General features: G+C 35.2%; 1 protein-coding gene and 1 long non-coding RNA gene across 5 annotated transcripts; both read left to right on the top strand.

The window, feature by feature from the left end:
- The first annotated feature begins 495 nt into the window (after nt 1-495).
- LOC106779937 lies at nt 496-2,509 on the top strand. The gene is made up of 2 exons (XM_014668155.1): nt 496-1,597; nt 1,692-2,509. Exons 1-2 carry the CDS (start codon nt 496-498, stop codon nt 2,507-2,509), a joined length of 1,920 nt encoding a protein of 639 aa, XP_014523641.1.
- Nucleotides 2,510-7,823: 5,314 nt separating this feature from the next.
- On the top strand, nt 7,824-9,514 carry LOC106779974. 4 transcript variants are annotated; one of them, XR_002666482.1, is made up of 4 exons: nt 7,824-8,067; nt 8,182-8,331; nt 8,537-8,638; nt 9,355-9,514. It is a non-coding gene; the product is annotated as an uncharacterized LOC106779974 (long non-coding RNA). The 4 variants fall into 4 exon arrangements; XR_002666481.1 differs by having other exon boundaries at nt 7,824-8,088; XR_002666480.1 differs by having other exon boundaries at nt 7,825-8,056.
- Nucleotides 9,515-11,241: the final 1,727 nt, after the last annotated feature.

Here is an 11,241-nt window from a genome sequence, read left to right as displayed (position 1 = left end):
AAAAGCAACTTAATAAGTTTATTAAAAAATAAATATATACAATACTTCTATAACCTCTAAAGAATAAAACCATAAATTTATAACAATTTTCTATATTTTTTCTGAATTTTTAACAATTAAAAATACAAATTTNAATGAATTTTGAACGAAAAAAGAAAATAAAAAATACAAAAGTGAAGTCGTGGGGGGTAGCACGACTTCAATAGAAGATCTATATGCAACACTACCACATAGACCTGGCAAGGAAATGAAAGCTCAATGCATGCATGCTGTTATTTAATAAGGATAGTGAAAATAAAGTTTAACATTTCAATATATATACCAATAGTTAATCATTCCATTATTACGTTGTCCGTTATACACTTATTTGTGGTCTNGTAATCTTCTTCTTCACCTACCTCTATTGCTTTTCTATTGCTCCTCTATTGCTCTTCTATTGCTCTTGTATTACTCCTCTATTGCTCTTCTATTGCTTCCAACTTCAACTATTTCATAATGGCATCGTGGAACTTCGGAGCATCTTCATCATCACAAATCATTGATGAAGAACCAATGATATTGGATAATGTTGATGATTTTAGCACAGATGATGAATTGGACAACTTACTTCACGATCAACATAATGACGACGACCAAATAACACAGTCATCTCAGGTTGTCATTCCAGAACTGCATGACCGTATGCAATTCCAATCAAAGGAGGAAACTATTGCTGCAATCAAACAATATCACATCAGCAACGGTTACAAATACAGCGTACTTGAATCAAAGCCTATCATTTATGTTATTCGATGTGTAGAATACCACAATGGCTGTCAATGGCGCTTGAGGGCAGGCTATAGCAAAGTGCGTAAATATTGGGAAATCAAAAACATCGACGGCCAACATACTTGTTTCTCTAACATACTATCTCAAGATCATACAAATCTTGATAGTACTCACATTGCAACAATCATATCAAATTCTGTAAGGACAAACCCCTCAATTCCCATCAAGAGTTTGATTGCAGATATTAAAGCTCGATTCGGATATTCCGTGTCGTACAGAAAAGCTTGGATCGCAAAACAAAAGGCTCTTGCGATGGAGTTTGGTGATTGGGAAGAGTCTTATAACCCAGGTACAATTTTACAATGTACTGGTTCTCCAGTCGACATTGATGGAGAAATTGACAATAATTGCTACATTCTCGAAAGAGGTTTTTGGTCTTTCGGTCCTTGCATACAAGGATTCAAATATTGTAAACCCATTCTACAAGTCGATGGAACATTTTTAACGGGGAAATATCATGGAACTTTGCTGACCGCCATAGCTCAAGACGACAATAGAAATCTTTTCCCATTGGCATTTGCGATTGTAGAAGGTGAGACAAAGGAGGCCATGATATGGTTCTTTCAACTACTTCGAGAACATGTTTGCCCTGGACAAAATATTTGCATCATCACTGACAGAGGAAAGGGTATCTTATCCGCTTTAAGATTAGAAGAGGTTGGTTGGGAAGAAGATGGTATGAACTCTGTTTATTGCATACGTCATGTGGCCTCCAACTTCAACAACAAATTCAAAAATCAGGACCTGAAAAAACAATTCATCAATTTAGGTACTACCACTATCTATTTTACTGCCAATTTTAGTGTTGATATTTTCTTCAATTCATTTTCCATTTTTTTTGTTTATTTATTACGTCCTTACAGCTTACGAGGTCAAGCAACCCACTGTCACCACAAAGCTTACTGCACTAAGACACCAATACCCACAACAAGTTGCTTGGATAGATAAAATTCCATTACAAAAATGGTCTCAAGCTTTTGATGGAGGGAGAAGATATNGACATATGACCACTAATCTTGCTGAGTGCATGAACTCTGTTTTAAAGGGAGCACGTTCATTACCGATTTGTGCTCTCATCAGAAAAACATTTGAGAGGACACAATCATGGTTTGTTGAACGAGGATTAAAAGCAAACTACATGCTACAAGCAGGACACCAATTTCCTAAAGAAATTGCCGATATTATTAGGAAAAATCAACAACAATCTGCATATTGTCTTGTTCAGCGCTACAACCGTGAAAATTTAGAATTCGAAGTTAAAGAAATTTCAACACCTCACCAATATCGCCCACATCCAGTTTCCTATAAGGTCAGGCTAAATGAATGGTGGTGTGATTGTGGTCACTTCCAAGCTACTCGTCTCCCATGTCATCACGTTGTTGCTGTTTGTGCTAATTCTCATATACCACTAACCCAAGTAATCGACCCAGTGTACAATCTTACCAACATTTTCAAGGCATACAAAGTACAATTCCACCCAATCCAAAACGAAGATTATTGGTCTGCATATACAGGTCCAAACTTCATACCAGATCCTAAAATGCGACGCAAGGCATCCGGAAGACCATCTACAAATAGGATTCGTAATGAGATGGATCAGTCCACTCCAGATCAGACAAGAAAATGCTCTTACTGCCGCAACGAAGGTCATCATAGGGGAAATTGTCCATTTCGTCAATAGTTTTAATCTTACCATTTTGTAATCCATTCAAAAATTAATTAGTTAATGACAATTAATATTTCATTTCAATTTTCTTATACCTTTTCATTTTTTTATAAATTATAAGTTCGTCCTCTAACACAAAAAAGAAAAGAAATGTGTCTACAACACAGCTAAAACCTCATTCAACAATTAAACCACTCTGGTAATCGATTACCATTGCCTTGTAATCGATTACCAGGGGAATTTTTTGCCTATCACACACTGGTAAGCGATTACCATGCCAATTACACAATTCAAAGTGCTGGTAATCGATTACTGGGACCTTGTAATCGATTACTAGACTGATTTTTGTCTACAAAGCTGAAGTCGTGCAGGGGTGGCACGACTTTAGCCTTTCGTAATCGATTACAGCTCAAATGTAATCGATTACAACACACTGAAGTCGTTTTTGGGTGGCACGACTTCATCACTGTTCATATGAACAGTGTGAAGTCGTGCAATGGTGGCATGACTTCTCTTTTGGAAGTCGTCAGGGGGTAGCACGACTTCCCCATTTGCGTAATTTTTTGCAAATTTGCCTATTTCCGTAATTAATGGGTCAAATTTACCTATATCCGTACAAAAACCCATATATAGATATATCTCCCTCTCTGCAGAATACATATATAGTTTTTTCTGATACAAAATCAAGCTGAAAGCCTGAGACACACTATTCATGGATCTCTAAAACCAATGAATGAGTTGCTAAACATTCCAAGATCACGATGACACACAACACAAACCTACAGATACAAATTTTTGGTGGTCACATCGAATTGGTGAACGCGGTTGCTATATATATATATATATATATATGGATATTGAGGTGGCTGATTCAGAGAAGTGGAGAACCACCATGTGTTCTGCACAACCCCTCTTATTCAAAACTGAAGCACAAGTTGGATTTTTCTGTGAAGAGAAAAACACTGACATAGCAATCGTCATCAGCCACGGCGGCACATGTAGTAATATGGAGCACACCTTGCCCAGTTCAGCAACTTCCAACATTGTCCCTTTTTCTTATTGTTGGTGTTGTTTTTGTTTGATTCATTTCTGTTCAGCATCTCCCACTGTTAGGATTTGATATTCTTTTAGGTTTTAAGATTTTGTTTGTTATTATTTCTGTTTGTTATTATTCTGTGTATATAGTTGATAGATTAGATAGAATTATAATTAATTCTATTATAATCTTGATGTATAAATATTTGTATCTGCATTATGCAGAATTAAGATAATACACAAATAATTATTTGCTTTTATGTTTTTTCTCTCAACATGATTCTCATTATTTAAGATGGTATCAGAGCTCTTCAATTGAAGAGTTATGATGTGCCTCTCATCTTCATTCAATGCTTTCCCTTTCTTGATTTCTTTGTGTTTTTTACCAAACTAACTCATGGATGTCATTGATCATTACCACATGGCTGAAAATTGTTACAAAAGGAATTGCTATCCATCAGGATCTTCAGGATTCTCCTACAACAAAGGGGAAAGAGGAGGTCGAGGTTATTCATCAAATAAAGGAGGCTTTGGCAGAAGATCAAATTCAAGTTCATACAACTCAAAGGTTTGCACTTTTTGCAATATCACTGGACACACGGTTAATGAATGCTTTAAGAAGCATGGTTACCCTCCTGGGCATAAACTGCATAGACCTGTTATCACTCCTCAGCAATATCAACATTTGATAGCCCTCCTACAACAACAAACACAATTGGGATCCTCTACAACTACTTCCCACATCAATCAAATTGATACAACTTTCTCTCCAAATACTTCTTTTATAGGCAATGTGCTACGAGTTTCTCATGCTACAAACCATGCCATGTGGATTATAGATTCAGGAGCCAGTGATCATGTAACTTCTTCCTTACATCTATATTCATCCTATAAGGCTATTGATCCCATCACAGTAAAACTACCAAATGGACAACAAACCATAGCCTCATATTCTGGAACAGTAAAGATTAATGATTCTTTATCTATTTCTAATGTCCTATATCTTCCACAATTTAATTTCAATCTTATATCTGTTTCCAAGCTTACCACAGTCCATAATTGTCAACTAATATTTCTTGAAAATCAATGTTTTATACAGGACAGACACACCAAGAGGATGATTGGTATAGTTGATGCTCAAGATGGGTTATATACACTCAAGACCTCTTTTATCTCCATCAACACCACAATTTGTAATAAGGAAGCCATTGATATTTGGCATTATAGATTAGGCCACCCCTCCCATGAGAGATTACGTGTAATGCAACAGTTATATCCTATGATTAATTTTGATCACTCTTTTATTTGTACTCCTTGTCATATGGCTAAACAAAGAAAACCTTCTTTTCCTCATGGTACTTCTCAAGCTTCTTCTATTTTTTCTTTATTACATGTTGATATTTGGGGCCCTTGTGCTGCTACTTCCATTCATGGTCATAAATATTTTTTAACCATTGTTGATGATTTTTCTAGATTTGTATGGGTGTTTCCTTTAATCTCAAAAGCTGAAACTCAGTCACATTTACAATCTTTCATTACCTATGCTGAAAGACAGTTTAAAACTAAGGTCCTAAGCATTAGATCTGACAATGGAACTGAGTTTATTATGGCCGAATTTTATAAAAATACTGGAATTGTTCATCAAACAACTTGTGTGGAAACCCCTCAGCACAATGGCTTAGTTGAGAGAAAACACCAGCACTTATTAAATGTTACCCACTCCCTCCTTTTTCAAGCACACTTACCAAACATTTTCTGGTCTTATGCTCTTATTCATGCCTCTACCCTCATAAATTACCTTCCCACTCCTCTCCTAAATAACCATTCTCCACACCAAAAATTATACAGTTCTCTTTTTGATATTACCACTCTTAAAGTTTTTGGTTGCCTTTGCTTTGTCAACACCTTGTCAAACAATAGACATAAACTTGATCCAAGAGCCTTAACCGCTATTTTCCTTGGCTATAAACCGCACAAAAAAGGCTTTATCACCTTCAACCTCAAAACCAGGGCCATTGAGATTTCTAGAAATGTTGTCTTTCATGAAAGTTGTTTTCTCTACCACAATGAGTCATACACCACTCCTAATTCCCATCTTGTCACCCACCCACCTTTGTTCTATATTGACCAATGTATACCCACGTCTCATACAGATACTTCGCATCCTTCTCCGCCCAGTTCACCTCACTTGAATGTCCTCATACTCACATGCCCTCATATCATGCCTTAGTTTCAGCAACTCTGAAATTTTGTTTCCCAAACATTCATCATCTACTTAAGCAACTCTGTACCTTTTTCTTTGAACTCTAATTTCACTTCAACCATGTTTTCCCTATCTTACAGAATGAGCCACAAAAATGCTTAACCAAAATCCTTAACATGAACAATCTTTACAAAGTCATATTTCAATATCTCCCTCGGCTTAACTTTTTTAAATTTTGAATTTATTTATGACAAAAAATTTCAAAAACATTTTTGTTTGAATGAACTTGCTCATGTCTAATTTCTGACATTTATTTCCAGAAAACAATCTGCATAACAAGGTAGCAAAATCAAGTGTATAGCAAGAAATCATTCATTTTAAACCATCAGCTTCGAAAAACACTTAAATTTAACTGCATATTTTCTCAAATCTGTTTAAATTCAAATTTGATACAAGATGCTATCATTTCTTCTACAAGATGCCGGATAAGTACATTTGAGTGCCCCTCATTAGTAAACTACATTTGAATTCTGAAGTGGCCAAACTCGTGAGTGTCGGATCGTTATGATTGACAAACGAACTCACAGCATTATGATACATGATCTCATTATCATAGCAAAATTATAGGAGACGGCACTATGAAATATCTATCTGCTTCTGTTGAACGGATGTGGCGATCGAAAATCATTAAGATTCGGTGAAAAGATACTTAAGTAGGGGAGCAACAACTGTTATGCTTAAACTGTTCCCAAACAAGGCATACCTATAAAAGAAAAAACAACAGTAGTATAATAAAACACAAGCAATAAATACATAAAAGTATATAACTCAGCAATCTGACCTATTAATAGTGTTTTAGTGTAAAACAGAGCATTTGAAATTAATAAGTCAACAACTAATCACTAAAAAGTTAAAATAAGGGATTCCTTCGAGGAATGCAAAAATATCATTCAATACCTTTGATGTTGATGACACATACACCACTAGGCGATGAGGTCCATATTCCAAGTAATTCGAACAACTATATTAAGATATTTCGATGACAAACTTAAATACAAAAGGTGAGCACAACTTAAGTCAACAAGAAGAAGGCTTCCACAAGAAACCTCTGAAAGGCTCTGTTATAGGGCCCAACAAAATTTCATTTCATTCCAGATAAAGCAGAGGACATAAAAACTAGAATATCAATTTTAAAACAATTAAGAAAAGAAATTGCAAAAAATCATAGTTATATGATCATATTCCAGAACATAATTCCTATTTCCAGATGATTCCTCCATAATATAAAATACATCCCACAACAAAAGACTATGCCAAGGATAAAAACACTACGAGACAAAAATAACGAACCCTGGAATATGGAATTCCAAACTGTAAAGGGGTTAGAATGAACTCCTGTGTCATAAAATCTGTCTTTTCCAATATTTCGACCAGTGTTCCATGTGTATCAGAAGTATGTAACCAAGGAATAAAACAGGAAAACAATTAATAGAAGAAATAATTATAAATAATTTGGAGTCTTGGCTAATAACTATAAGTTCAATCAAACAAGACAAACCTCAAATCCAACAACATTTTCTATAAATATCATATTTGGAGGTTTCAATAGAAATGGCAAGAGCTCAAGAATATGAAGAAAAGAAAATGCTCGGGCATCTCTAGTGTCCTTCTCAAGACCTAGCACAAGATCATTGAGTAAGTTTTTGTCAAACAAAGAAAAAGGTAACCCATAATATTTGAAGATGAAAAACTCACCTTGTCGTGTATAAGGTTGGCAAGGAGGAGAAAGAAGCCATGCATCGGCACCATACTTGTCCAGATCAGCAGCAGTCAGGCATTGAATATCTCCCTAAATCAGCAAGCATAAGTTAATAAAGCAATAATGTTACTTTGACACGCTGAAGGGGCGACCCAAAATCTCTGAAACTGCCGAAGGGTAAATGAGTCATTTGCTTACTAAATGAAACGCTGCCTTTTTTGTCTTTGTGATTTCACTTTGCTTTCATTTGACTCATTTTCACTTTGGTAACGATACGTTGACAACAGTTTTTTGCCAACGAATTGCCAACGCCAGTTGTCAGCGTTGGATTGGTCCTTTTATTTGATTTTTTTTTAATTTGAAAACAGATTTCAAAAAGGGCAGTTTATGTTATTCCGAAACTGCCCTGGGTCGTTTTGAGAAATCTTTCTACCTGGTAGCGTTGTCTTTCTCTACATTTTAGGTTTTGGTTTTTGGTTTGAAACGCTCTCTTCGAATTTTAGGTTTTCGGTTTGAAGCGCTCTCTCTCTCTTTGCATTTTAGCTTTTCGTTCTCGCAGGCAAAGGTTTGGAAGCTGTGTGTGTCTCTCCATTTTAGGTTTTGTTTTTTCTTTGAAGCCCCATGTCCATCCATTGGAGCTTTTCGTTCTCGTTTGTAGGTATTGCATTAAGTGTGTTAACTTTGTTGAAGGTGTCGAAGTGGTAAGGGATTTCGTTCGTGGTTGGGTTTGACATTTGAGTTCGACATTACGGTTGGGTGGTCATTGGGTTTGTATTTCGTGGAAGTTGTTACCTTTTTTATGCCATGGATTCTTCCCTTGACATTGACTCTTCCAACAAGGTACGAACATTATGCCATGGCTTCTTCCCTTGACATTGACTCTTCCATTTTGGTTTTGAGGGTTTTGATTTTTGGTTAGGTTGTGCGTGTGTGTTTGGATTTATGTTGGTTATTTGTTAAGAAAAAAATATAAAGTGTTAATTTTAACTCATGGGAGAAGAGCAATTGATTTTGTTTCATATTCTATGTTTATATTTTTTTGCAGTTATATGTTCGCCACTCTATGAAAACAAAGTTTGCAGTGGCTTGCCATTTGGGCTCAACAGTCTCCAGAAAAATTTTCCTTGCAATCGAGGTGTTGGAAGATGTAAGTTTGACTTTCACATAATTTTACTGTTACTGAAGGACTTCTATGCCTTCCTTTTTCATTAAAGATGCCATTACCTTGAAATTTCTACTAAATATTTTTAAAATATGAGGATTTGGCCGTTGTTGATAATGATTTAAGGTCACATGTGCATTATTCTTAGCTTACATTGGTCGAATGAAGTGAAGGAGATATATGCCATGACTTGTGACAGAAATAAAGTTGTTAAATGAAGTTTTTAACCATTATGAAAACCTTCTTTTCTGGTTGTGACAGAGGTTCTACAACAAGAAAAACCCTTTGAATATTGTCTGAAAATAATTATCACAGAGACAACATACACTGATGGAGTCAAATTTATAGATAGAAAAACATTCAGTTTCAACTATTTAATTAAAAGTGACAAATTAACAGTCAACAAATATTGGAAACAAGTTTAAAGCATAAAAAAAAAGCAAAAGAATCAAATACAGATCAAGAAGATTGTCATCTTATAGTGTTTTTCTGACATATCATGTTAGTGTCATTAATATTATTGAAACATAGACTATGTTTATATTTTGATGAAAAATATTTACAAGTCTCAAAACAAACTGCATAACAGTTACTTCTTTCAATAAATATTTACTATTTAAGTTTATGTTAAGCAACAATTGGCAAGTTGATATTTTTATGTAGTATTGTCTATAACCTTGTGTGATTTAACCTTGTAACAGAAAAGATAATGATAAAGTTGGCGTATAGCAAAACAATGGTGATGCAGATGCAGCCAAAACCAGCCCACCATTTACTCCCAGACTCCTCCAATTTTCATCACTCATCATTTCAATAATTAAATCCTTCTGCAGGATTCATACTTACATAACTAACATTTATGATCATTTCTTGTTTACTATATGATATCATGAATATATATATATATATATATATATATATATATATATATATATATATTAAAAAATATTAAAATATGATAAGAATCGGAAGCTGCTTTGATTAGCTTCTTGTAGAATCAACTGCTGCTTTTAAAGAAAATTTATTCTTATGATTGTAAACAAACATAAATTAGATTCTTCTTTTTTAACATGTCTAAATAATAATCACTAGAACTTTTTTTTATTTAAAAATCACTTCATTACTAATTACTAATATTAAGCCAGAGGTGCATAATCATCTTAGAGGTTGGAGATTATATCAAACTACAAGTTGCACAATTTAGGTATCTTGTTTGAATGAATGGTTTTATACAATGATAATTGTCATGAATTTGCAAATGCTTGATGATTGTGGTGCATCAAGGAAAGAAATGAGTGAGGCATTTGTGAAAGCATCAGTTAATCCAACTGGCGAGGATTTGAAGAAACGAAGAAAGTCAACAAGAAATATGAAACACCAAAAACATATTGATGGTGCTTTAAAGGAATAAGATGCTCTAATTGAAGAACTTGAAGAAGAGTTATCTGCATTGCAGGCCGAGCTGCTTGAAGCGAATAATAAAGATATTGGTGATTACAGTACACCATGTAAAGAACATGACAATTACAATGACTTTGCATGTGAGGGAGGAATTTACAACCATGAAACCGTTATGAAGAAAGGACTACGCCGAAAGCGTTAGAAAAGCAAAGCTTGTAGAACTCCCTACATTGGATATAGCCCAAGACTTTATTTATCTATGTAATTTGTATTTGGAACAATTATTTTGATTCTTAATAAATAAATAAAGTGGTTATTCGAATTATGAATGTTATTTTAATTCCATTTGTTGTTTGATAGTATTATTTAATAGTTATCCTTTGTGATTGTTATAACAAATGTCCAATTCTCTCACCCCTATATGGATGGAAGACCAAGTACAGGTGTTCCTAGGTTCAGAGGGGACATCCTACACCATTGACACATGTCTGATGCACGTGTAATGTATTACAGGAGCCTTGTAATCGCTTACCAGTGGAAAAATCCACTTTCTGTTTTTTGACTGGTAAGCAATTACAGCCACTCTATAATCGATTACACGGGCACATAAGTCACAAAGTCGCTCTTCCTCACACATGCACTTGGATAAAAGACCTCACAAACCCCTAACCAATTGTTGGTCCTCAAAAAATAACCAGTAATCTCAAAATCATAACTTAAATTCTAACCAAGTCAGTACCCACCACACACTGGGGAGCCCCCTCTACCAGAGGTAGGGAGCAGCGTTTGACTTTTGGTACAGAGGCACTGGTAAGCGATTACAGCCTGTCTGTAATCGCTTGCACAGGCACATAAGTCACAAAGTCCCTCTTCCTCACACATGCACCTGGATAAAAAAACCAAACAAACCCTTAACCAGTTGTTGGTCCTCAAAAAACAACCAGTAATCTCAAAATCATAACTTAAATTCTAACCAAGTCAGTACCCACCACACACTGGGGAGCCCCCTCTACCAGAGGTAGGGAGCAACGTTGGACTTTTGGTACAAAGACATTGGTAAGCAATTATAGCCACTATGTAATCGATTACACAGGCACATAAGTCACAAAGTCCATCTTCCTCACACATGCACTTGGACAAAAAACCACACAAACCCCTAACCAGTTGTTGGTCCTCAAAAAACAACC

The sequence above is a fragment of the Vigna radiata genome, unplaced genomic scaffold (genome assembly GCF_000741045.1).
Source record: "Vigna radiata var. radiata cultivar VC1973A unplaced genomic scaffold, Vradiata_ver6 scaffold_70, whole genome shotgun sequence".
In the NCBI taxonomy this organism is placed as follows: domain Eukaryota; kingdom Viridiplantae; phylum Streptophyta; class Magnoliopsida; order Fabales; family Fabaceae; genus Vigna; species Vigna radiata.
The sequence above is the reverse complement of the archived record's forward strand: the minus strand, read 5'-3'. Positions and strand labels throughout refer to the sequence as shown.